This window comes from Amblyomma maculatum, chromosome 1 (assembly GCF_055883805.1).
Source record: "Amblyomma maculatum isolate TAMU_Amacu chromosome 1, ASM5588380v1, whole genome shotgun sequence".
NCBI classification, from domain to species: Eukaryota; Metazoa; Arthropoda; class Arachnida; order Ixodida; family Ixodidae; genus Amblyomma; species Amblyomma maculatum.
The window spans coordinates 101,842,414-101,868,793 of record NC_139344.1 but is presented as its reverse complement, the minus strand read 5'-3'; the positions used below and the strand labels follow the sequence as shown (position 1 = coordinate 101,868,793).

Here is a 26,380-nt window from a genome sequence, read left to right as displayed (position 1 = left end):
GGTACCGTCCACGAGTGAAAGCATTGCTCATGGTCGCCAGAACTCGCGCGTCAACTTCACATTTGTAAAAGTCACAGAGCAGCTGCGGCCCAGCTGCTGTAAGCATTGCTGACCCAAGGAAGTTAACCTTTCATGCACCGGGCGAGCGAAATTCTGCTTGTACAACAGGTACGCAAATAAGCCTTCCCAACCACATTTACCTACTGCCATGCAGTCAAAACTTGAAACTCTGGTAATTTTGCGACATTGCGCGCGTGTTTGAGCATACCGCGGGCATGCGTCGTGCTTCAACAACTCGCACTCTGAATTTGCGGACGCTTTACGCCTTAAATGATGGTCCTTTTCACATGTTTTCTTGCGCAATTCTTATAAGGCATCATTAAGGCCAGAGGAATAAAATTTCGTTTAAAATATATCGGCGCAGGGCTTCAACAGTTTTCCGCGATTTAATTCCCTCCGGTAGCGCGTCAGCCGTCGTGTCCTTCGGGAGGTCCGTGATAGGCGGCACCACCGTCGATGCCGCGCCGCGAGGGAGAGTGGAACGGAGGAGAAGGGAAGTGGCTAGCGCGTTGGCGCTTATTCCTTAGAGGGGTTTTAATAAGGTCTACCCTAGTTACACGGCCAGCTTAACCACGGTTTCGCGTAACCGCGGTTAACCTTTCCCGTGTAGAGCTGTTAGTTGGGCGTGCTATGGCGTGCGCAGTAACTACCTACGATGCGGGTAACGAATGCGCATGCGCAGATCCGTTCGTAACGCGACCTGTCCTGCGGGCGCACGCACGCATCAAATACCGGCGTACACCCGTTGCTGTGGGCGTTGCGGGATGCGTTGACAACATGGCGGCGCGCCGGCCGCCCGCTTTAGAACGAATACACCTCGCCGCTGTTTTCTGCGACGCGATAACTTTCTCGAAATTGCGGAATTATCTTCTATTACACTCACTCTCGTCCACACGAAACGGTATTAGCTACAAATATCCCTATTTTTCTAGATAACTTCGCGAATTTCAAGATGCTAAGCCTATCTGTAAGCTGTGTGTGTGGTCGTCATAGCAACGACATTCCTTCTCAACCATCTTGTCGCTTTGGCTCGTGGCGTTCATTTTCTTCACTTTGTGTAGTTTTTCTCCTTGTAATAAAAAAGGTTGCTAGTGCGACTATTCATCTCATCAGCAATTAGTTAAATGTTGTTGTTTTTTTTTTTCAAACTAACGTGCACGTGCTTTGACTTATTGTCACTAGATGGCGCAACCATGCACATCGCTTGTGGCGGACGTTGCGGCGCGTCCAACTAACAGTGTCGTGTTCGCGAAGTTTGCAGCGCGCGCAACGCAGTGAGCGATACGTACGCATGTTTACTACGTACGCCCTACTAAATGTGCCTAGTTGCGGGATGCGTTGAAACATGGCGGCGCGCTGGCCGCCCGCTTTGGAACGAATATATTCGTATACACATCGCCGCTGCTTTCTTCGACGCGATAGCTCGCTCTAAGTTGTGGCATTGCCTTCTATTACACTCACTTTCGCCTACACGACAAGGTATAAGCTACAAATATCCCTAGTTTTCTAGATAACTTCGCGAATTTCAAGCTGCTAAGCCTATCTGTAAGCGGTGTATGCGGTCGTCATAGCAACGACATCCATGCTCACGTTTCTTGTCGGTCTGGCTTGTGGCTTTCATGCTCTTCACTTCGTTTAGTTTTACTCCTTGTAACAAAAATGTTGATAGTGCGACAATCCTTCTCATCAGTAACTACTGTTGACATTTTTTTTCAAACCAACGAGCATGTGCTTTGACTTATTGTCGCTAGATGGCGCCACCGTGCACATCACTTGTGAGTGTTGTCTAGCTCACTTTAGTGTTGTGTTCGCAGCGTTTGCAGCGCACGCAACGCAGCGAGCAATAGGTCTCTTCGATTTGGCTTGTACTGACTGCAGTAGTTCTGAAAAGTGCTGCAGCGGTAACAGGTGATCACGTGAGCGTGCAGTGCCAGTTCCGATACTGGCGTGTGGCGGCAGCTGCCAAAACGAGTACGCAAGTGTAGGACTCTGCAACCTAGCAGACGCGTGCGCGCATCATGCATCGCATGCTGTAACATGATCACGTCCAGTTTCGAAGCCAGCTGCCGTAGGCCTACAGCGCTCGATCGGAAAGTGACGACGACTAACAGTGACGCCAATTGACCAAATACGTAGCGGATGGTATCGCGGCCGTCTCACAATAGCGGGTTAAATAATCCACGCACACAAGAATCCATCGGTTTCCTTTAGAGGACCGTGGGAAAGGTCCAAGAAGGTCAATGCCAACTTGCTCAAACAGGGCTGTTGGAGGTGTGACTGGCCACAGTTTTCCATGTGGACTTCAAGTCGACAGCTTAAAGCGCTGGCATTGCACACAGCTGGCTGCATATCGCTTGATCGTTGAACGCATCTTTGGCCAGTAAAATCGCTGCTGTCGAACACCTTCTTTATCAACTAAGTGACCGAGGACAGTCGTTTCACGATCACCAAAATGACATTTTTTTGCATTCAGTACAAGACCAGCCCATTCCATGCAATCAAGTATGATATCCAGACGGCTGGTGTGCTCACTAAATGTTTTGCCAAAAATTAGTCATCCAAATAACATAAAGAGATTTGCCACTTTAGTCCATGAAGAATTGTATCCACAAACCGCTCGAATGTGGCAGGTGCATTACATAATCCAAAAGGCATAACGTTAAATTTATAAAGTCCGTCTGGTGTTACGAATGTCGTTTTTTCTTTATCTGCAATGTGCATGGGGATTTGCCAGTAACCGGATCTCAAGTCAATAGAAGAAAAGTAAGAAGCTGAGTGCAGACAGTCAATTGCGTCATCTATACATGGAAGCGGGTAGACATCTTTCTGTATGAAGCTGAGTGCAGGCAGTCAATTGCGTCATCTATATGTGGAAGCGGGTAGACATTTTTCTTCGTGACTGCATTTAAGCAGCGGTAGTCAGCACAAAACCCCCATGTGCCATCTTTCTTTCTAACAAGGATAACTGGCGCTGCCCAAGGACTACAGGACTCTCAAATAATGCCGCGCTTTAGTATGTCTTGAATTTGCTCATCTATTACCTTACGTTCAGTTGCTGAGACTCGATAGGGCTTCTGATGTATTGGAGGTGCAGACCCGGTGTTGATCGTGTGATGAATACGACTGGTAGGCAGTGGTGTTGAGTCATCCTTGGCAAAGCCGAACACTGTAACGTGTTTCAGTATTAGTTCCACTAGAATGCGATGCTCAGTTGTAGAAAGAGACTTATTAATCATAGCTGTAACTTTGGTTTCCATGCCTCGTTGCACCTGCTGCTCAGTGACAGAGCTGTTTAACGCTGCAACGGAACCGGATACGTCTTCCTCGAAATGGGCAAGTTTTAGGCCCCAAGGCAACACAGTTGGTTCTTCAGAGTGGTTCACTGTCCACAGCTCAGTGTGACCTCTAGTCATGGGAATGACGCAACGAGGCACAAGAATACTCTTCTTAGAGCAGGTGAGTCTCTTAGGTTCTACTATAGCTTCAAAAGATTCGCACTCGTTGCGAATAGAGAAAACCCGCACGAATGCTGCAGGTAACGCAAGCACAATTGTGTCTTCTTCCACAACAAATGCTCCAAAACCAGGTGTCGAGTCATCCACAAGAACTGAAAGTAGTGAAGGATTCAAAGCAATCTCTCCCATACCACAGTCTAAAGTTGCACCACACTCTTGCAGAAAATCAATCCCAAGAGTCAAATCTTGCGCTGACCGAGGCAGCACTGCGAATTCTGTTCTGAACTTTAGTCCACCAATAAGAACATCTGACGCACACACTCCAAGTGAAACTAAAGGCTCACCCCCGACACCACGGAATAACACTGCACGGTCAGCACCAAACATAACTTTCCTACCTGAACGGTTCTTAAAGTTCAAACTCATAACAGATACTGTAGCACCAGTGTCCACAAGAGCCATTGTTTTCACACCATCAACAAACATTTCTAATTTGTTCTGTAACATAAACACGGGTAGAGGTATGGACGTCATCGACTCGCCAGCGGCCTCACCTCCATCGGCCGCGCCTCCTAGTTTCCCTGAAGCGGAGGGGAAGAACAACGTCGAGGGGAAGGGGCCAGTTGTTCACCGTGGATGGTCCTGGCTGCTCGGTATTGCCGTCTTCAGACATGTCCGATGGCATTGGTGATAAGCCAGCGAGTCTACGGCTTCTTCGGTAGATGGAACGCTCCATGGTCGCTACCCAAGCACCTCTCACCAAGATGTTACGTGCTTTGTACGCATGGGGGGTTTATGTACAGGAATCGGTTCAAATAGGATTGCGGCGAAGCATACAAACGTCCCTCTGCCCTCGTTCTTCTTTCTTCTTCACCGATCTACCCGACCGTTCTTCATCTTCCGTCGACATTCTGTGAAGGTGCGTGACAATATAATAAAGAAAATAACCCACACGCGCACAAACTAAATTTTGTTGTTAGATAAATGCATACACAATGGATTCAGAGTTCTTCACTAACTACAATTCATTGCCATTGTTTAAAACTAATGTCAAGTTATAAGACAGGATTTGTCTGCCACAGTTAGTTCGCATTCGAGGTAAAGACCAGTTGTCTCCAATGCGCGTATTGTAGGGACATTCTCTACATACTAGTCTAGACAAATTGGCGAGAAATGCATTGCCTCAATTTATATTCTCTATGTGTACCTCTTATGCAAAAGGACAGAGTACAATTGCATTATAGGTACAATGTTTAGTACCTCAAAGACTAACTTGGTGTGTGCATCATTTGGAATGTTGCTAATTGCACAAACAGGTTTTTTTTTTGTAGTATAATTGGAGTTTTGTAATATTGAAGACAGTGGTTGTACCCCAAACTAAGAAACAATAATTTATGACACTAAAAAATAATGGATCGTACAAAAGTTTTTTTATGCATTGAGAAAAGTAGTACCGAAACTTTGACAAGATGCCTACAACTCTTGAAACTTTGGTGGCTGTATTATCAATGTGAACATGCCATGATACGTTCTTGTGAAATGTGATACCAAGGCTTTTAACGGAAGAGGCGATATGTATTTCTGTTGAACTAATTGATAGCATTAGCTCTGAAACGGGTTTATTACGGGGTATGAAAAGCACCGCTTTTGTTTTATTTATATTATTGTTCAGGGAGTTAGAAAGGAACCAGCGGTGTAGTGAACTTGGGCATCTCATAGCATCTACCTCCAGTCTCGATACACAAGGTGCTCTGAAAAATAAACTGGTGTCATCTGCATAGTTGACAAAAGTTGTGTTAGAGTCAGTATTTACAATATCATTAATGTGAAGATTGAAAAGTAACAGTCCAAGTATGCTACCCTGGGGTACGCCGGCACAAATACGCTTGGAGTCAGATGCAGTGTTATCGATTACAACTTGCTGAAAATGGGCCTCTAGGTAGGATTTTATTATACGATAAAACAACCGCAAAAACCATATGTTTCCAGTTTTACGAATAAAGTTTTGTGAATAACGCGATAGAACGCCTTTGAAAAATCTACAAAAATGCCTAGAGTTAGTTCTCTGTGTTCAAAAGACTCTAAAATCAGCTTCTTTTGTGTGAGAAGAGCGGTCTCAGTGGAGTATGCCTTCCTAAATCCATGTTGACTGGATATTATTAGATGCTTCTCACAAAAACCTAAAATCCTAGTGTAACGCAGTTTTTCTAAACATTTGGAAAATAAAAGGAGTATAGATATTGGACGGTAATTAGATAAATTATTAGCATCCCCTCCTTTATTGACCCTCACAGTTTGCATGTTAGTGGGAAAAATACCCTGGGAGAAGCAGCAATTAAAGATATGGCCCAAGATAGGACAAAGGATATCAATCACATGTTTGAACGGTTGCGTCTCAAAACCATTCGCATCTTTTGACTTGCTATTTTTGAGGCTCGTATAACATCGCTTAATCTCATTTTGATCTGTTGAAGCCAGGAAAACTGTAAACGAGTTTGGCTGATCAAGATATGTCATGCATGTAAGGTCATGAACAGTATGCATAACAAACACAAAGAAATCGTTAAAAGAATCTACCGGCCTTTTTCTTGATAACTTCTCGCCATCTATTATCAGTCTGAGTTCACTAATGCTTCTTGGTGGATTAATTATGTTATTAAGTTGTTTCCGTACTTTATCACTTTTTTTCACGACATCTTTGTTAAGTAGACTGTGAAAGTAATTTTCTTTTCCTGATGAAGAAATGATGTCACCTTATTTCTGTACGCCTTAAATATAATTAAGTCATTTGCATTTCTACTCTTAATGAAACAATTAATAAGGTAGTTTTTGTGTTTTATCATCTTTAAACATTCTTTGTTTATCCATGGCTTACAAGTTTTTCTTGGTTTTGTAGTGCTTCGATATGGGAAACATTCAATATACACCGGTTTTATGATGATTTTAAATAAATCGTATACCTTATCAGGATCTGAAAGCTCATAAACAGGACTCCGGTCTAGCTGCTCAATTCTAGACCGAAAGCGTGTCAAAGTGTCCTCATTCACCAACTGTCGCTGTTCCCGAGAAGCCTGACTTGCCTTTGTACTGCCACTATCTATGATGCAAAATATTGGTAGACGATCACTAACTTGTCCAGAGAGCACGCCAGGCATGATTCGCTTCTCATGTAGTTTCGTTATGAAAGCATCTATTGAAGTTGAAGTCGATGTAGACAGATGCGTTTGGTCACTGATGGTAGTATTAATAAAGCCATTACAGTCTAGCAGGTTTTTTAATTGTCACTGCTAGGTTCAGGATGTAGAGAAGTTTGTGTTGATGTCGCCACCAAGGACTAAATAAGATTTGTTCTCTGTTACCCATGTTAAATAAGTGTCAAGAAACGAAAAAAAAGTTTGGGATGCTACCACTTGGAGGTCTATACATCACAGAAAAAATGTTTTGCTCAGTCTTTAAGGAAAGTATTTCAAAATCTTCACATGATTTGTTAAAGTCAGGAAGAATTGAACACCGAAAAGATTCCTTTGCAGCTATCATTACTCCACTGTCTTTTCTATTTAGCTGCTGTAGCGTGTATCAGTTATTTTGCGGCATTATAAGGGATTCATCATCGCTTTTGTACCAGGTCTCAGTGAAAAAGATTATGTCAAACTCAAAATCAAACAAGCTAAGAAATGGGATTATTTCGTCCTCTTTGCTGCGTAAAAATTGTGTGTTAAGATGAAAGAATGACATTACGTTTTTGTTTTTTTCCAAAAATCTTGCTGATGTCAGCAGACAAAAAGAACTGGACAGCCATGGCTAATCAGTTGCGACTTATCAGCAGGTGCAGGAACCTTCAGATTATCTTCTCCAGGTCAATGATGCAAGTGATCCGGACCACTGATGAAGTTTCATCCTTAGCAAAAATGTGGCCATTCCTTGTCCGCGCAAATTTCCACTGCTTATCGTTTTTTCGAGCTACAGTGCTTCTCATCAGCTTCTTCAGAGTTGGGCACAAATGCTCCTTTATATACTCTGGACTTTCATTTTCTTCACAGTGGCCAAGGTCATTTGTTGTGATTCTCAGTTTTCTCGCTTTTTCAAGGAAGGCGTCACGTTTTGAGCGCTTCTGGGACTGTAGTACTATGTTTTTGTATGAAGAATTCTTAGTGGGCGCATGGTGGTACACTTTTGTCTTCAGATGTCATGGGCACTTTCAAAACTTCACCGATCTTCTCTATGACCTCTGGAAGGTTTTCCTTCTCAGTTTCTGGCAGGCCAGTGATTTCTGCGTTTCGGTTTCTGGAATATTGTTCTGAGCTGTTGAGCCTTAGTTCAAAGTCAGAGACCTGTTTCTTTAGCGCATCGCGATCAGATCTCAAAATGGCATTCTCAGATTTTAAAGATTTGTTTTCTTCCTTCAACGCAGCACACTCAGTGACCATGTCGTCATATTGTTTGCTACAGTAGTCTATACTTTGCGAAACTTCTCGCAATCCTCCCTCAAATCGCGTTCAAGGACGCTTCGCAAGGCCGTTATCTCCTTCGTAAATTCTTTTCGTAATTCTTCATGCAATTTTTCAAGTTCATTAGGCATGGTTTAGCAGCAGGTGACGAAAAAAGAAAAGAAACAGGATACAGACTTGGAAGCACCAATGCCAACACGTGACTCATGCACCGAAAAAAAAAGAAAGAATCTACTTGGTTCCTCCATCAGGTGCAACTACGGGCAAGTTTCTTGTCTTTTGAAGCCCTCGTTTAGTCATCCGCCGGGTCACCGAACACACATCATAGATGCAATGGGCAGGAAGAGTTCCTAGCGAGGTGATGGTGGTGAAAACGTTAATTAAAAATAGAGAGTTACATGGAGGTTGCTCTGGGGTCAGGCTAGTGCCCTTGCCCTCACAAACACTAGGTGGAGTCCTTAGTATGGGACCCCTAGGGAGCCCGGTGGCTTCCGCTGCTGCCATTGCTCATTTGACCAACGCTTTTTGGGCTTTCGGGTCGGAGCAGGCGAGTAGGGTCGCCTCCCAGTCCTCTCGGGTGGGGCTTGGGTTAGGTGCAAAAGCAGGATTGGAGGGGCACGCTCACACCACGTGGAAGAGGTCTGAGGACATTTCTCCACAGTGCGGGCACTCCCCGGAGAAGGCATTGTCAAAGTGTTTTAAGTGACGCCGGGCACATCATGGTGTTCGTAAGGAGGCAAAGAAACACGTGTTCCTTCGCTCTCGTTAACCCTTTACACGGGTGGGGGCAAAAATTGTGTCGCTAACATTCCTCCGTGTTGGCTGAATGTGCCATATGGCTCAAGAACCCCTCGCGAGGATGCAACTCTGTCTGGTACAATGATTCTGCCTAAGTTAACCTTGTGGAGGCATGTCTCCTATGTATGAACGCGAGAGAATGCGAGTCGAGCTGATTATTTGAGAGAAAAACCGAGTTTTGAAAAGGAAACGCGTTACTGGCCCTCTACTCTCTTCCTCTACGTTTCCCCCTTTCCCTCTAAGAGGGCACCCAACTCGACTTCTGTCGAGCTTATGTAAACCTTGATCGCTGTTGATTTGTTTGGCATCGCTTTGTGCTGCTCTCCCTGGTGTAAACAGTGTGACATCAAAGAGGTGTTGCCCAATGGGCAAAATCAGCCGTTTTCGCTTCTAAACCTGTTTTTCTAGTGAGCCCCTCCGCCTTTACACGCTTCCCCCTGTATTCCAGTCTTTCTTATCCCGAGCCCCCTCGGTAAAGTACGCGTTTTGCCCATCGGTGCAGAAACACATGCTCTTATGACGTAGGCCAGGAGAGTCTGTTCTTTTGGGGAAGTTCTTGGCCTTGCCATTCTACAACGCTGTGCACTCTGACAAGGAGATCTTTCTCTTTCGGGCGGGGGAGAAAGCGTCCGATGGTGGAAGTCGTTTCGTGTGTCGTTTGTACGCCCTTTCCGAGAATACAGGTAGGGGCCAAGGTTTCACTGACACTTTCACATACGGAATACAAATGTGTTTTTGCTGACGACATGGGTAGAATAGTCTTTTTTTTATTTTGTTGAATCTTTTCTGCACTCCTTCAGTAGAACTACTAGCGAAAGAGAATATTCCTTGTCAACGCTCATCTGCACCTGTATTTTCGGGGTGGTGGCATTTGAGTGGGAGGGTATTTGGTTGCAGCGCTTAGTTTTTCTTTTTATTTTGCATTGCTCCTTAACCAATAGACCGTCAGTTGATAGTGGCGCTCATGTCCTGTTGTGTTCGCGAATTTATTTGATGAGATGAAGGCCTCCATAGCTATTCCTGTGGTTTGTTTGAAAAATTGACCTGGAAAAAATGAAATAGGTACGGAGGAGGCAACATTGCAGGCATTCCAAGTCGTTATGTCAGCAGCAGGAGATGTGTCGCACTTGCACTTTGAGAAGGCTGCATGCACTCCTCATTCACATTTTCTGCTGAGAAACCTAGATTTAGTATTAGTCACGGCACTCACAGACTTTCTTAATGGGGTATGGAAACGAGGTAGAATGCCTTCAGAGTGGAAACATGCTAATGTGGTCTTCATTGCGAAGCCTGGGAAGAAACTTGAAATAGGCAACCTCAGGCAGATATCACTAACATTGTGCCTAGGGAAGCTGATAGAGCATGTAATACTAAACCGACTTCAGGAGTATGCAGAGGAAAGGGAGATATTTTCCGAAACAATGCTGGGTTTCAGGAGCAAGCTGTCCACGCAGGATGTAAGGATTCAACTCAAAGCAGACATAATTGACGCGCCCAATAAAGGGGGCACAAAAACTGTACTTGGCCTTGATCTACAGAAAGCCTTTCATAATGTCAAACACGAAGCCATATTAAATAATCAGGAGGAAATTGCCCCTGGCAAGAGGATTTACGATTACGTTAGGGATTTTCTAACCGAAAGAACAGCAGAAATAAGCCTTGGAGACATGAGGTCTGAAACAATTAAGCTAGGAGACAAGGGCACCCCACAGGGCTCAGTTCTTTCCCCTTTTTTCTTCAATCTAGTGTTAAAGAACCTCCCACCATTACTGAAAACTGTGAAAGGGGTGAAACATATGCTATATGCTGATGATGTCACATTATGGACATGCACAGGCAACGATGGGGAAATAGATGAAAATCTTCAACAGGCAATCGACATTGTTGAAGAATATGCGGAATGGGCAGGGCTGAAATGCTCACCAAGCAAATCGGAACTTTGGTAATCCGAGGAACAAAAAAACGCAATATCAACGCTGAAGACATTTTGGTGGAATTAAATGGCACACCGATAACCAGAGTGGACAAAATCAGGGTCTTGGGACTGATAATCCAAGACAATGGAAAGAACACAGAAATAATAAATCGACTTAAGTCAGCAATTAACATGACAACCAGGTTGACAAGGCAAATAGCCAACAAAAGACGCAGGGTCAAAGAGAAAGATTTGTGCCGAATTGTTCAGGCTTTTGTGATAAGCAGATTAGTGTACACCATCCCCTACCTCAAGCTAGGGGTGGCAGAAAAGAACAAAATTGAAACGATCATAAGGCAGGCATATAAAGCAGCACTGGGGCTACCCCACTGCACCCCTGCAGAAAGACTTCTTAAACTGGGGTCTACAATAACACCGTGGAACTATGCGAGGCACATATAATAACAAAGCTAAAGAGGCTCGCCCATACATCCACGGGATGGAAAATCCTGGGTAAATTAGGCCTACAAGATAGAATCCCGGAAAGAAATGCACAAGTAAAACTGCCGACTGAAGTAAGGAACGCACTTACTATTAAACCGCTACCAAAAAACATGCACCCTGCTTTTCATGAAGGCAGGAGAAAAGCAAGAGCAGAGGCCCTTGAGGCCAAGTTAGAAGGCTCTGACTACACTGTTTATGGACGCGGCGGAATACAAAGGAGGCAATTCTTTTGCTATTCTGGGCGTGAACGACTCGGGTAAAACATTAATGGCAGGTTCAATAAAAACAAACTACTCAGGGACAGCGGAGGAGGCGGCTATCGCCATGGCGATGGCCAGCACCAAAGCGGTTTCCATAATTAGCGACTCCAAATCTGTTATAAACAATTTTGCGAGGGGCATGATCTCCAAAGAGACAGAGCGAATTTTAAGATATAAAGACTGGAACCAAAAAGAGATGGAATTAATATGGGTGCCGGCACACTCGGGGAACAAAGGAAACGAGTTGGCTTACAGTATAGCCCGAGGTTATGGCAGCCGAGCAGTGAGCCAGGTTGATTGCTCCAATTTCTCGAGAGATGCACTAATCTCATTTCATGACTACACTATTCACTTTAAACTCCACGAAACAAGAAACTAGACAAAAGGCAGGAAGTAATCTGGCGTCGGCTCCAGACGCGTGCCTTCTTCAGCCCTTCTAATTAGCGCACATGTACCCAGCAAAATTGTAAACACTGCGGCGAAATAGCAGGATACGATCATATATTATGGAGCCGCAAAAAAGCGCCTCCACCAGCGGACCTACTACCAGTCTCTTCTTTAGAGCGGTGGGAGACTATACTGGCCAGCTGAGACCCGTTAATGCAAGTTCGGGCTACTGAGTGGGCTCAAAAGGTCGCCGAGAGCAACGGACTTGAGGCCATCTAAGTGAAGCGCCCACAAATTGCTCATTGCTGACAATAAATATTTTCCAATCCGCGAAACCCCTAGCCAGGGCTCTTCAGTGCTGATAGGCCCAATTTTGTAGCTTCACCATGGGAGGCTGAAAAGGCTAAAAAGAGTGCACGAGCATGTCGGTCGCGGCAGCAGGTAGAGATCGTTCTAGCAGTTACCTTTATGCTGACAACGCACCCTCTCCCCGCCGGAAACCGGGTAAAAAAATAGCCACATAGCAAAAAAAAATTTTTTTTTTTCACGCCAGACGGGACAAGTTGTTGTTGCGACTGTAGGAAGAATGAAAACAAAATGCACGGGCCTGCTACTGGCTCTGTAGCTGAGCCACCTCCGCTGCCTCGTGCGGACAGAAGAGAAAATAGAGAAGAAAGAAAAAGAAGAGGGAGAGAAAGACGCGCGTCGCAACAGCCGTCGTCCACCACCGAAGCGGTGGCGGGTGCAATTACGGCCTACAACAGATCAAAAATTCAATGACAGGCTAGCCGCCGCCGCAAGCGGCGTTTACCAACCCGTCCCAGCCCCGTAGGGCCAGAAAAAAAATTTTTTTTTTTCACGCCAGACGGGACAAGTTGTTGCGACTGTAGGAAGAATGAAAAGAAAATGCACGGGCCTGCTACTGGCTCTGTAGCTGAGCCACCTCCGCTGCCTCGTGCGGACAGAAGAGAAAATAGAGAAGAAAGAAAAAGAAGAGGGAGAGAAAGACGCGCGTCACAACAGCCGTCGTCCACCACCGAAGCGGTGGCGGGTGCAATGACGGCCTACAACAGATTAAAAATTCAATGACAGGCTAGCCCCCGCCGCAAGCGGCGTTTACCAACCCGTCCCAGCCCCGTAGGGCCAGCAAAAGCCCCCCCCCCCCCCCCCCGCCTTTGTGTAGCCCAATCTGGCAACCCTGGTGAGCGCGGCGGCGCTCCGTTTTCCCCTAGTGGCTTTGCACGGTCGCTCGGTGGCGCGACGGTATTACTGGAAAGGCCTATTGTGCAACATGCTGTAGAGGAGAAAAGTAGTTTGGAATAAATTATTAATGGTTTTTCATCACAAATTATTAACGCGAGCGGTTAGCTTTCAAGAGTAAATAAATCTCGAAAAGAAACGAAACTAAGTCGAGGTGGATCGGTGGTAAAAGGCTCTTTGTCACGTGATTCATTTGAATCGCTGTATGCGCCCTGCGGAGAAACCGTTAACAGAACAGTCTCCAGAACGTTGGCGGCATTCGCGGCGAGCGGTCGGACTTTGCACCGGTGCGGCCTTAAGATGCACGCTGATAAGGTAAGCATATTCACTCGCATATGATGCTGGCTAGCTTGATTGATGGTTGTAGCGTGTCTTCTGGAACGCTGCAATGGTTTCCGTTAAGGTGGGCTGAGGTGGGCAGATTGAAAATTGAGTGTGGTTTGATCCTTCGGCCTTTTTTTTTGAGGTTTTGAGTACTAACAGGTATTTAGCTAATGGTGTCCGGCTGACGGCACTCGTGGAGCGCTGTTGTAGTTCATGACAAACCAAACACCGCCAAAATCGCAACGTTTCGCACCATGTGCCGGCGTCTGTAGCTAACACTAGCTCTACACACCATTTGTAGGAACGTAGGATGGTCTCCGAGACGTTATGCAGGGCTGAACGAAAACTCCACGAGTGCCGTTAGCCGAAGATACCATAAGTAAAAGCACCAGTTCGAATGCTGCAAAGCTATTGGTGAGTTGTGCAGCCAATTTCGAATTGTTTTATATGTGCCTGCGGATGTGTCCAGTCGTTTTATCGTTCTTTAGTATTTGAATTATAAAGGGGCACGGTTCTGTTACAAGATGGCGGTTGACCTGGAGTCCAAGGAAATTTCGTGCAGGCAAGATTCGTCCATGCAAACCGTTGCGTGGGTGTTGGCACTGGTGGAAGCTGCGTTAACGAAAGACAGCCAGAAGTAGAATTTTCGAAGCTTTTCGCGCAGGCCGCGTCCGCAGACCGCGTCAGCAAAATCGTTTCCGCGGCGGTTGTGAGTATAGTCGTGCCTCGTTAATATGGACACGTTGGTTTCCGACCAAAACTGTCCATAAAGCGAGTAATCCATAATAACGAGTCGTGAATAAAAACAAAAAGGATTTTCTTGAGAAAAAAGAATTGTAACTAACCACTGCTTTTGTACATAACGGTGTGCACTAAAAATTTCACAGAACACCGGCAATTTTGAGTACATTATCCTTGTCATTGTCTTCGAAAAATTGTAGTGCAGTCGGAAGCGACTCGCTTACCATGACACCCGTGATGTTGGGCTTTGTGTTGGTCGAACTTTCGAGCACGAACTCCTCACTGGCCGATGAATCAGTGTCTGTTTCTCTACTCACCGCCACTTCCAAAATGGCCTTTTCACTGAGCAAAGTAGCCGCTAAGTAGCTGCTTGAGATTCTCCTGAGGCGAGGAAACAGCTGAGCTGTCGATACTAGTTTCCTCGCGGCTTGGATGGCTTTTGCCGCTTGTATTCACAGATTTCTTCGCGCCTACGTCCAGCTCTGTTCTTTTGCGTTTAACTCCCGCCATGCCAAAAGCCAGACTCAAGTGAGGATTACAGGCTCCTGATGCTTTGCACTTTTTTGCCTAGTTAACCTTTCTGCCTTTCCGTTCTTCTGATTGTTTCTTTTTTTGCCTAGCACTGTTTTTGTAAGGAAGCAAGGAAGTCAAGTTGGCAAGCTGCTATGCAGAGGGCTATCGAACATGCCATCTTCTTGGCGCCGTTTTTATGTGTTCCCATAAAACAAACACTGCAAGCTGAAGTACAGTTTAGAACGACGGCTAGCCGACTACGAAGAGCTCAGACCTTGTCAAGGCCGCATCGTTGACTCAAAGCGAAGCCGACATGCGGACCGCTTAGTGTACAAACTTTTGGCAGTTCGGCAGCGCAACAGGGACGAAAACCAGGAGCATGAGAGGGAAGCGCGTCCAAGACGGGACGCCCGGTCCCGGTTGCGTGTTCGTACGTCGCCCTTTCTTTTGTCGCTCTACTTTGTGAGTGTGTCTTACTCTCACCGAAAAGCGTTAACGGCCTCATGGAACGCACATTGCGCTTTGGGAAATAAAACTTCAGTTCCCACCGCCACTGTAGGCACTTGTCTTTCTTCCTGTCATTTCATTCTTACGCTTTTACCGGCCTCTCTGTTCGCGTTCAGCAGAATTTATTGCAACCACATGTTGCTGTTTTCCCGACTGCGGCGGCACTTCCGCTGCACCCAGAAATCTCCTGGTTTCCCCCTTTCGGGGTCTTTCTTACCCTGACCCTCGGTTTGCTTTGTACGTTCCTCTCCGCTCTTGCGCTCTCTCCCCCCCCCCCCCTCTAAAACGGCGACACGCCCGCTTTGGTTCTTTCCAACCCCACAGGACTCGTTCAGGCATCCCGCCGTATCGGCTGTCGCGTAGGTTCGCGGTCGGCGCGCGAACCTACGCGAACTTGTGTTCCGAACTTGTGTGTTGGAGTCGGACTCCTCTGCTTTTTTTCGAACACTGTCCATATTAACGAGGCAAAAATACATGGGCCCAAGTGGGGTGCGTGCATTCTTCCCCTGTCCATTGTCCAGACAGCGAGTTTCCATATTAATGAGGCTTAAATATATTGAAAAGGTTTCGTCCGCAGAAAAACTGTCCATAATTCGGGTCGTCCATATTAACGGGGGCCATATTACCGGGACACGACTGTAATTGAGAAGTGGTGGAGGTTAATGAGTGGTGTCAATCGATACAGGGTGACGTAATGCTGTGTTCGAAAAAATAATTAGGTCAATAAGTTAATTAGGTACTTAATTGCAGGCAAAATGTTAAAGTTGTCCGCAGCAGTTGTAATTGAGAACTGGTAGAGGTTAACGAGGGGTGTCAGTCGATAAGGGTGACGTAATGTTGTGTCCGAAAAAGCAATTAGGCCAATAAGTTAATTTGGTAATTAATTAGGGGCAAAACACGCAAAATCGTTTCCACAGCAGTTGTGAGTAATTGAGAAGTGATAGAGGTTAATGAGTGGTGTCAATCGATGCAGGGTGACGTAATGTTGTGTTCGAAAAAATAATTAGGTCAATAAGTTAATTAGGTACTTAATTACAGGCAAAAATGTAAAAGTTGTCTGCAGCTGTTGTGAGTGATTGAGAAGCGGTAGAGGTTAACGAGGGGTGTCAGTCGATAGGGGGTGACGTAATGTTGTGTCCAAAAATAATTAGGCCAGTAAGTTAATTAGGTAATTAATTAGAGGCAAGAAATGTAAAAGTAAAGGCGGAAATGGTCTCAGAGGCTTGGCACCATATTTGCATATATGAAATACTAAAATAGGTAATTAAGTGAGTCAATTAAGGTGACATCAAAGATGTGACATCACGCAACCTGAAGTCGAGCCAAAAGTTGGATAGGAAGGGATTTGCGTTCAATTTGAAACTACCAAAGACTAAAGCATTAAGGCAATTAGGGTGTGACGTCAAGGATGTGACGTCACACCCGTCACAACCGGAAGTAGAGCCGAAAAAGGGCATAAAAGGGATTGGCACATAATTTGAAAGTACCAAAGACTAAAATGGGTAAACAAGAAGTGAATTAATGAGACGTAGAGGATGTGGCGTCACGCAACCGGAAGTAGAACCAAAAAAGGGCATAGGAAGGGATTGGCGCGCAATTTGAAAGTACCAAAGACTAAATGGGTAAACAAGAAAATGAATTAAGCAACTAGAAGCAACCAACAGTGGCATCTGTGCTTTCGCATTACTCCAGTGCCGATTCTACAGTGCTCTTTAATTTTTTGAGTAGGCTGACAACCTTTGGAAACTTCAAATGTGACCACCAAAGCTAGACCACGCGTAAACATCACAGAGTGTCATGTTGTGGCTCCTGTGACAGTTAAGCAGCAGTTCCACCGCTGCTTCAGCCTGCTAACCGTATGATGTGCAATTATCTTATTCATTGCTGAGTGCAACCAGAACATAAAAATTAAAATTATAATTCTTATAATGTTTTTCTGTCATAGCCCTGTCATTTAACTTTGGTGTATTTTTTTAATTTCTGTTATGATTGGACTGCTTCCATATGGCTGTTTTATGTAAGACCGTTTGTGTGTTAAAGCACCCCTGAAATGTCAATTGTGGTAAAATTAATATGCAAGAAATCCATAGATCTTTCTGAGTATTTGGGTCAAATTTGAAAGCTTTGCAAAGAGCCAATGATTTGAAAATAATTTTTAAAAAGTGCTCCTGGTGACCACTCCCAAGTGATTTGGGCGACACATCTCTGTGTGCAAAGCTCGCCACTAACGTCAGTGGGGCTGCTGGGAGCGCCCGCTCATTGGACACTCCCAAGCTGTACGGGCAGGACAGGGCATGTTTAGGGCACTGTTGTGACTCTGTGTCTTCTTTTTTTCTTCTGTGCCAGCATGGGCTGAATTGAGGGTGAAGAGGAGGAGCATCATTTTTGATCGTCCATGTTTTAGTGCTAATAAAGCTAGCTTAAAAATTTTTGCATTGTAGAGGGGTTGATGGGATATCTGTTGCTCGTGCACCTTTATAATGTTGGCACATAGCTTTTTATGGGCCCTTGAAATAGTTCTGCATTAGCTGCATGTTCTAAATGAATGCCAATGTAAACCCTACAATACTTGACTGTGCAGAGAAAAAATATGTTTCGTGCACAAAGATTGGGACGTCTGAAGTAAACATATACTAAATTTTCAAAATTTCAAATTAAATGTTCTTGTGAAGTTTATTCTCATTCTGATGGCACAGAAAACACAGCAGATATGTGTCAGTAGCTCCTGTGCCTTGCTGTTTATGAGCACATTGCTGAACTGTAGTTGTCATGGCTTAACTAGTGATTGCGCAAATGACATACAGGCATTTTTGTGCTGTGATTTCAACAGGAACTTCAGCAGATGACAAATATACCGAAGATAAGAAGTTCCCTGGTTGGGTGAGAGTCATTATATTCTCTACTTCTATTGCAAATGTGTTATGACACACATCTGTCTAGTCCATTGACAGGAACTCTAGTCATTAACTTCATAAATTCTAAAGAAATTGTGTTTTGTGACTACATACACGCGGGTTAGATCCCAAAGGGGCATGCAGCAAGAAGCAATCAAAAATGGATTTAATATTCTTTTTTTTGCAAGAGGAAAAAGTGGTATTTTTCCTCTAACTACTAGCACAGAACTAACAACTAGTACAATGTGAATGAAACTTGAACACAAGTGCAAAAATAATAAAAAGTTGTAAGTCTACACCTGTGCTTTCTTCACCTTTTTTTTTGTTTGGTCTATCAGTACAGTTTCTTCATCGTTTCTTATATATAATTTGTCACCACTTTTGAAGAGTTGTAACCTAACCTAGCTGACAGAAGTATTCTCTTTCTGCTGCCTGCATTTGAATTATTTTTTCATGTTCATTTTCATGACCATTCTTATCAGTGGAAAGATTAGCTGCAATATTTGTATTAAAGCAGTAGTGTTGAGGGCACTGTCCTGCAGAAAAATTTTGCGTCAGCATTGCGAGCAAAAATTAGGAGCATGACTCTGTCAAAATTTAGTTGGCAGGTGACATGGTGGGGTGTCAAAATTTAGTTGGCAGGTGACATGATGGGGCACTGATTGGTTGGCATTACATCACGAGACCACATAGCATGGCCAAGTTGGTAGGAGTTGCCACAGGAGGTGCCCCTTCACATAGTGTGGTAACTATGACTGCATGTTAATGAGTACATATGGAATAATAGAGGTACGATTAAAGAATTTGCAACGAAGCAAGAATCGTGTACGTGAACAAGAATCTGCAAAGGGAGCCTCAAGTGGCACCTTTAACGCTGTCGCATCATACCCTTTCATCTGAAGTGTCCCCTGAATTTTACTTGAGCTCTTCTTTCCTTGGTCTTCTTGCTTGAGGGAAGGGATGGGTATGGGACAGGAAAAGAGAGAAGCACTTCAGTGAAAAGCAGTAAATTTAGCCAATGTTTAAAATCTACTGACTTGTAGCTCTATATGGGCAGGGAAACTGGGGAGAGAAAGACTGACGAGAGGTGCAAAAAATGGTATAAGTATTAAAAGGATTTCAGAAATGTAAAAAGGTGCCTTAATTGTTATCGACGCGAGATATTTGAAAATGCAATGCTGTAATATACTAAAAGGTGAAGTGCAACACCCTACAAAAGGGGCTGACAAAGTGTACTGCACGAAAAGTTGCGCAACGATGAGGGACAGGGATGTTTAAGAGGGACGAACTTACGTCAGTTAGTCTGAATGGGAACCGTGCACAATATACAGTAAAACCTCATTACAAGAGACGCTCAAGGGACCCGAAAAACCTGTCTCTTGTAAGCAAGGTCTCTTGTAACCAAAAATTCTAAAATCACTGTGTTGATCAGTTTACTGCACATCAGTATGTAAATGCATTCGCACGCATTAACACAGGAAAGCTTAAAGAAGTTACTCATACTAGTATATGTATTTTTGTGAGTGCAGAGTGTATTGCTTCCTAAATTCTGGAGGTAAAGCACTTCACTTTGCAAGCCTTCCTGTTGCTCTAATACCTTTGAGGCACTCTTACATGCTCGTCACCAGATGATTCACAAAGAGAAAGACATCAGGATTCTAAGCTTTCATATTGTGATCAAATTTTAATAGTGAGGAGTTAAAAATGCTGGAAGCGCTCCTCAGTTCCTGACATACACGACAAAAAGGGCACTGATATGGAACAGAATTTAGCTAAGGGAATCTGAAGTGCATCATGTACGAGTTGGTACGTTCCAGATGCATTGCATGAGCACACCGGGGTTGTGTCTCTTCTAAATAGCGAAGAATTTACTCCACGGACCTGAAAAAGTTGTCCTTAGTAACCGTGTGTCTCTTGTAACCATGTCTCTTATATGCAATGTTGTTAACATGGCAGACATAGGAAAACCAACCAAACCATTTTCAAATGTCTAATGTCTTGTAACGAGATTTAACTGTAGGAGGCCATGGTGTCGTCTAAATAGGCAAGTAAAAAGTTCATGGCAGGCTGAGAAACCCTATAAGCAGTACCTGCAACATCTTTCAGCCACCAAAGTTTCTTACTGTCACCTTTGGTCAACAGAACCCCAAGCTGGCCGCTTAGAACAGTGATGGCAAATCCTAAAATGTGTTGTAGCAGTCGTAGTGAAAATTAGTCCACATATTCGTGATGATTCTTCACATTCGGTTTGCTGCAGGGGACAGTGTGCGCACAGAAAAAAAAAAAAAACTATCAGCCATCATTACTTCTTTTGGTAATATAACTGACATTGGTCTATTGTATCACTTTCCTGCGTAAGGTACACGCTGCCCAGCAAAGAAACACGATCACTAGAAAAGGAACACACAACTCACAAAGGAACGCTACGATTAAATAATGCAACATACTAGACCAAGAGCTTGTTGTGCACTTGAAGTATGCCCAACTCAATGGCACTAAAACGCACCAGCAACTAGCCTCTCTCACTGCTTCACAGAGCGTCCACCTAATGGCCTGCAAAAATGCATTCCTTCAGTGTTCACTGCACGCTAAATATGGAAAAGAAGAATGGGCAAGCGTGCATGGGCAGGCAGGGTTGTAATGAATATGAGGTTTTGTTTTTCAGGAAGACACTCCACTCTGCCGGTTTTTCGTCTGAGAATGTGTTTCTCACAATCGGGCAGGATCAGGTGAGCACTTCATTTGAAGTATTGCTAGTGAATAGAAGGCCAAGGCAGGCAGAGCTGTGACTTAACGTGCTGCTTTGTGCCAGGTTCGGGAGGTCCTGTGCATGACACCACAAGAACGCCTGCATATGGTGCACCGTTTTGCTAGTTGGGAGGCACTGTTGCGTCTTGAAAAGCTTAGCCTGGAAAGCTCTGAGCTGGAAGACTGCGAAAAAAGTCGCATCGAAGGCATCATCAATGAGTGCCGGGCAAAACTTGGAGAGGCTGATCAGAACATGACCGAAGCCAAGCAGTACAAAGCACTGGAGTGCGACATCAGGTGGGCTTGTTTTTGGCTAGTGTGCATGCGTGATGTATTATGGCGTCTATTGTCTGAAAGCTAGTCTTCTTATGCCTTCTTTGCACCTTTTAGCACACTAGTTTTCTCAAGAAAAGCGAGAGATCTCCATGGATCGGGAAGATAGAGAATTGTTTCAGAACACATTTGATCATTGCTTTTGCTTAAATTTAGCAGTAAAAACAAATATGCGTTTAAATGTTCAATGTGAAAGTAATGTATTTTGCATTTAAAGGGCTGTTTTTTTAGTGCCTTCGACATACTGAACTATATATCAGCTTTCCCTGGGTACCAATATTACTGTAGTAACAGTTGCCCTTCATAAAATGAATCATGCATACTTCAAGGGATGGCAAAGCCATATGCATGCCATTGAATAGGTTTTGCCATAGCCCCATGCTGTAAAAATGCATGAGGTGACACACATTTCTAAGGTATTCAAATGCCAGGTGTACCAAGAACTTGGATGCAGCAGCAACCAGGGAGCCAAATTGAACTGCACAAGCTGGAATCACCTTTGGTTGCTGTGCTGATCCAGGCACCCAAGATTCGGACATGTCACATTCTTTAAATATTCCTGCAGGGCTATAGTCTCCAAATAGCATATCAATGCTTCCTAATTGCAGCAATTTTTACGACATTGAATATCAAGTCCTTTGGCACATACTAGAGCTGATAGGCTTAAAGAAGTGCTCAGAACTAGTCTTTTTTTTTTTATCGTAAATGTTTCTCATACGCTCCTTGGGTTTTTGTTTTTGGGGGAATCAGCGCTGTCTTGCTGGAAAAGGATACAAACTCCTTCAAGAAGACTTTGGATCAAGTAAGTACACAATTTGCTTGTTAATTATTGGGTTTAATTACAGATGACATATTCATAAGCATGAATGCAGCTCAGCAGGTGGATGCAAAAGGTTTACAAGAAAGAGTTTGTGGATGCAAATTTAAAATTTCTTTCAGTTTAAATGTGGATTGAAAGTTGCAGTAAAGTTCTGTATGTGCCTGTAGAGGGAAATATTGAAGTTAAAAAACACTAATGAAGTTGTGTGAATTTTAATGCATGATTACTGCAGTGCATCTCTCCAGTTTTTTTCTAGCACACTGCATGGATGTTCTGAAAGCTTTCATAGCCATCTGTGCATGACACATATATGAACGAAGCTCTGAAAAGAAATTTGAAGATTAAAAATATTTGCTTCTGAGGGTTTTAAGGAAGGTTAGAAAGGTTTTTATGCATGTTACTGCAGTTTAATTACCTGTACTTTTATGTAGGTCCTACGTATGCAGCCCAGATAAATTTAATAAGCACCTTTGCAAGGAGTTGCATTAATGTCCTTGATATTCCTCTTAATGTATCGTCAATTTTTAGGCATGAGTTCGGTTAATGATGGAGAGCTTACAATCCTTTCAGTAAATGGTTGAAACATGTGTTGAAAGCATGCAAGTTGTTAGGAAGAATTTCGGATTCTTTAAAGAAACCGTGAAATATATAACAATGTGTTCTGTATAAGTGTACTTAACGGCATGGTAGACATTAGATCTGTGCAGTCGTAGGCAGTATAGAAGATTCAAGTGTCTTCGATACTATCTTTAGATACATTTTGTTTATAGGTATTATGTATCGTGTGCTGAAAATGAAAGTATTGGAGTATCGGTATCGAAAATACATTTTTAAAGTATCGTGTACTTTGAAGATACTGGATACTAAAGAAAACTTCAAATATTGAAACCGCTAGTAGACTTTGGGTTGACGGCGCTCACTCAGATGGTAGTACAGGCCCTTAGACATCTCGGCTTGTAGTACCGCCTGAGTTCCCTACAAATGCCCCAGCTCTTTAGCGTCAACCGCATTTCCAGGTTCCGTTTTTTAAAACTGAAAGAGGTGATGGTAAGTAGGTGCTAACGAGGTGCTTCACTTTTGAGCACCGAGTGCGTTCCACGAAGCTGCTAAGCCTTTAACAGGCACACAGAGAGAGATGAACAAAGCGGAAACGCAAGGCGAACACACAGTAGGGATCACGCACACTGCTCTACCCGCTCTTCTGCTCTACCCACCCTTTGCCATCCGCCCTTTGTCTCTGAGGCATTTGATTCTCGTCAAGCAGGGCCCTCGGTGTGCTGTCAGACGCAGTAACTTATGCACAACCCAAAACTCCTGGGCTCCGCGTGCCGGCTCTGCTTGTAGGCAAGAACACAAGCTTTTAAGGCCTCAGTCTACCACGATGCAGTTGGCTAACCACGTTCTTGTAGTCACAGCATTTCACAGATAACAAATCCATCCTTTGTAACTGCACAAGGAACAGATTTTCACTAGACTTTTTTTTTTTTCTGGAAAAAATATTGCGTCCAAAATTTTATGAATTGCACGGCATGAAAGCTATGAATGAAATTTTTCAGCACAGCTTGAATAACAAATAATGCATTGTCAGACCATTTTTTTTTTTGCGAAAAACATTTGAGAAAACCTTGAATAAGACTTTCAAATATATCTCTATCTTAAAAAACGTGAATTTTTTAAATATGCGAATTGATGGACACCATATTAGCCACTTTCTGTTAATAAAAGATATTCTGTCTTTTATCTATACAACCAGCCGTAGTTCTCCAGCGATGCTAGTGAACCTCGAGTTTCCTAACTACCTCCAGGAGGCTTGAGTCAATGTGGCTATGGTTCACACTTACACTTTGATAAAAGGCATCTTCATCTGATGCAACACTGCGGTGTGCTCATGTGCGTATGTAAAGAGGCTTTTGTCATATGCGTTGCTTTTAGCACGCCCACATCGCTCTCTTGTCGGACTAAATAATGTTCAGCCACTTTATTTTTCTTGTTTTCGTTCTAGCTTTTAACAATTTAACAATTTTTTAGCACTAATGGCAATATAACTGCTTTGTATGTATAGCTTTGCATGCTTTGTATGTATGTATGGCTATTTGCGTGTATAGCCAAGTACTCACAGATCGGTTCGCATGAAGAGCATTAGTTTAAAGAAATATTCCGCTAGTCTGCTTGTGGAAGCCATCACTTACCTGTAATCATGGCTTCAATTCAATGTGAAGTTCTGACAAGGTCAGCTGCCCAAACAATAACTTCGTGCTGGCGTATTCGTTAAATCCTTTCAGAAAAACTATGCTATAGGAATGTTCTAAACATTCCAAAAAGCAGGGTAAAATTTCCTAATGCCGCTAATCGTATTACCACCTTTATTATGTTAGGATTTCAGTGATGTATCGAAGTATCGGCGATACAGTACCGAGTATCTGTATCGAAACTCGATTTCGATCCTGTATCTTGTATCAGCATCGGAAATACAATTTTTCAGGGTATCGAGTATCGGTATCGAAGATAATTTTCGAAGTATCTTGCCCAGCCCTGGGTCTGTGGTAGTAGGTAGTTATAAGATGATTGATTAGTTACTTTGACTGGCTAATTTTTCAGTTCTTCAGTTTTGGGTCACAATATAGCATGGTGGAATTGGGAACATTCAAGATTGCAGGCAAGCCCAGTTTTTGAATTTTCCTAATGAGCATTGTGATTTGGGATAATGTGCGTAAATTGATTCCGTATGTCCACTAGTAGACTAGATACACCTGAATTAAAATAGCTGCACTTCAACCCAGGAAGATGTGCTTGAAGGTCAAAAAGCAAAGCATCATTTCTTGGGTGTCAAGCTGATCAGCACCTTTCCCCTCTGTTTCATCAAAAACAAATCTTCACCCTAGACAGGGAAGCAATGCTATGATAGCAGAACTGTGAGACCAAACAAACACTGCTGTGTTTTATAAATTGTGAGACTGACACAATATTCAACGGGGCAGCACAGTGGGCAAAAATGCATCGCCAAATTGGCTGGTTAAAGCAGCTAGTGAGACAGCAGCTGTTACTGCCTTCTCTGTTGGAGCTTCATGTATAGCCTGCATCTGCTTCACTGTACCTTGTCACCAACAAAGAACGCTACAGAGTCATGTGCATGCCTCTTATAATTTAGAAGCATCTTTTTTTGTGTGTGCGTGTGATAAAAAATTCCTAGTTTGTGGTGGGGCTCCACCGTTTCCCACGCATGTAACATGTTTGTTGTGATATTGAGTCGTTTTACGTGCATAATTTCACATTTGATATTTTGAACCACATGCATAGTGCTGACTGGAAATATCAAAGGGTGTGTTCACCTAAGATGTTGAAGGCTGCCTATTTTGCATTATAATACCGTGCACTGTAATCGAAACCTATAATTAGATAATAATAGTGAACTAACTACTACCATAGACCTAATGCTCTATGTGTGAAGACCACATTGTCATATCTTTCATGGTTGTTTACTCCCAATATATACCAGAACTCTCTAAGCAGCTTTCCTGCACAGCAAAAGGCTATTTGCCTGTGCTTTAGTGCAGACGTTACATGTAGCAGCGCTGGGAGCTTCATAGAAGAGTTTATGCCTACCAATATAAGATTTGGTAGAGCTACATTTCACCCCTCCATTGTGACTGCAACATGCATCAAGTGCATGCAGGAAGGAGCATGCACCTGTCATGCAGTGATTTAGCTTGGCTGCAACACCGTAAAAGTATGCAGGAAGAAGATGCGGCATCCTGTTCACAGACGTATGCTGCATTGCACCTTTTTTTCTGCGGACTGTTGGGGTTCTGCAGGGAGTCCAGAATTATTATGCCTGTTTTCCTTGAAGTTGCAGCAAGTACAAATTATTTAATTGGTTACTGCATCTTCATTTGTACAACTGCTGCTGATAGTCCAGAATACGAGTTGTTTACTCTGTGTCTCTGAATGGTGAATCCCATGCTTATGTACAGCATGTACAGCTATCATAAAAAGTACTAAACGGAAGGCAATATGGTAGAATTAATCTAATTTCATTGATGTCTCATCATGTGCTGTGTAACAGACACAGAGGATCTGTCCAAAAAGTACCCAGACTGATTTTTCTCAGTGAGGAAGAAAAGGTGCAGGGTGGCCTCGCCAGGCCAGGATGTCAATTTACTAAAACTAGAAAACAAACAAGAGCAATCGGCACCCCAACTGTCTTCTCCACAACAGAACAATTTTTATGCTAGCGTCACTAATACCAAATATATTAGCCATCGAAAAGGGCACTCCTCCTCTGCCCCTTCTCAGTGCAGGCCAGCGTGCAAGAAACAATGAAAAAAACAAACCGCGACAGCCCTCCGCTATGCCCCATTCCACCCACGTCACTTGGCAGCGTCCAATAAGTTGGCTCACACAGCAAGCCCCAAC

The 26,380-nt window shown here is 43.7% G+C and overlaps 1 protein-coding gene across 5 annotated transcripts in view; it reads left to right on the top strand.

Moving 5' to 3' along the window:
• Positions 1–26,380, top strand: part of LOC146203324 (uncharacterized) — a 492,360-nt gene that overhangs the window by 363,865 nt on the left and 102,115 nt on the right. For 2 of the 5 annotated variants that reach the window (XM_084588677.1, XM_084588678.1), the window contains exons 2-5: positions 18,003–18,052; positions 20,732–20,795; positions 20,879–21,111; positions 21,898–21,949. The exons of the other annotated variants lie outside the window; for them this stretch is intronic. In XM_084588677.1, coding sequence (XP_084444803.1) covers positions 18,003–18,052; positions 20,732–20,795; positions 20,879–21,111; positions 21,898–21,949 — 399 coding nt within the window. The remainder of the gene's footprint in view (positions 1–18,002; positions 18,053–20,731; positions 20,796–20,878; positions 21,112–21,897; positions 21,950–26,380) is intronic. 5 annotated transcript variants of the gene reach the window in all.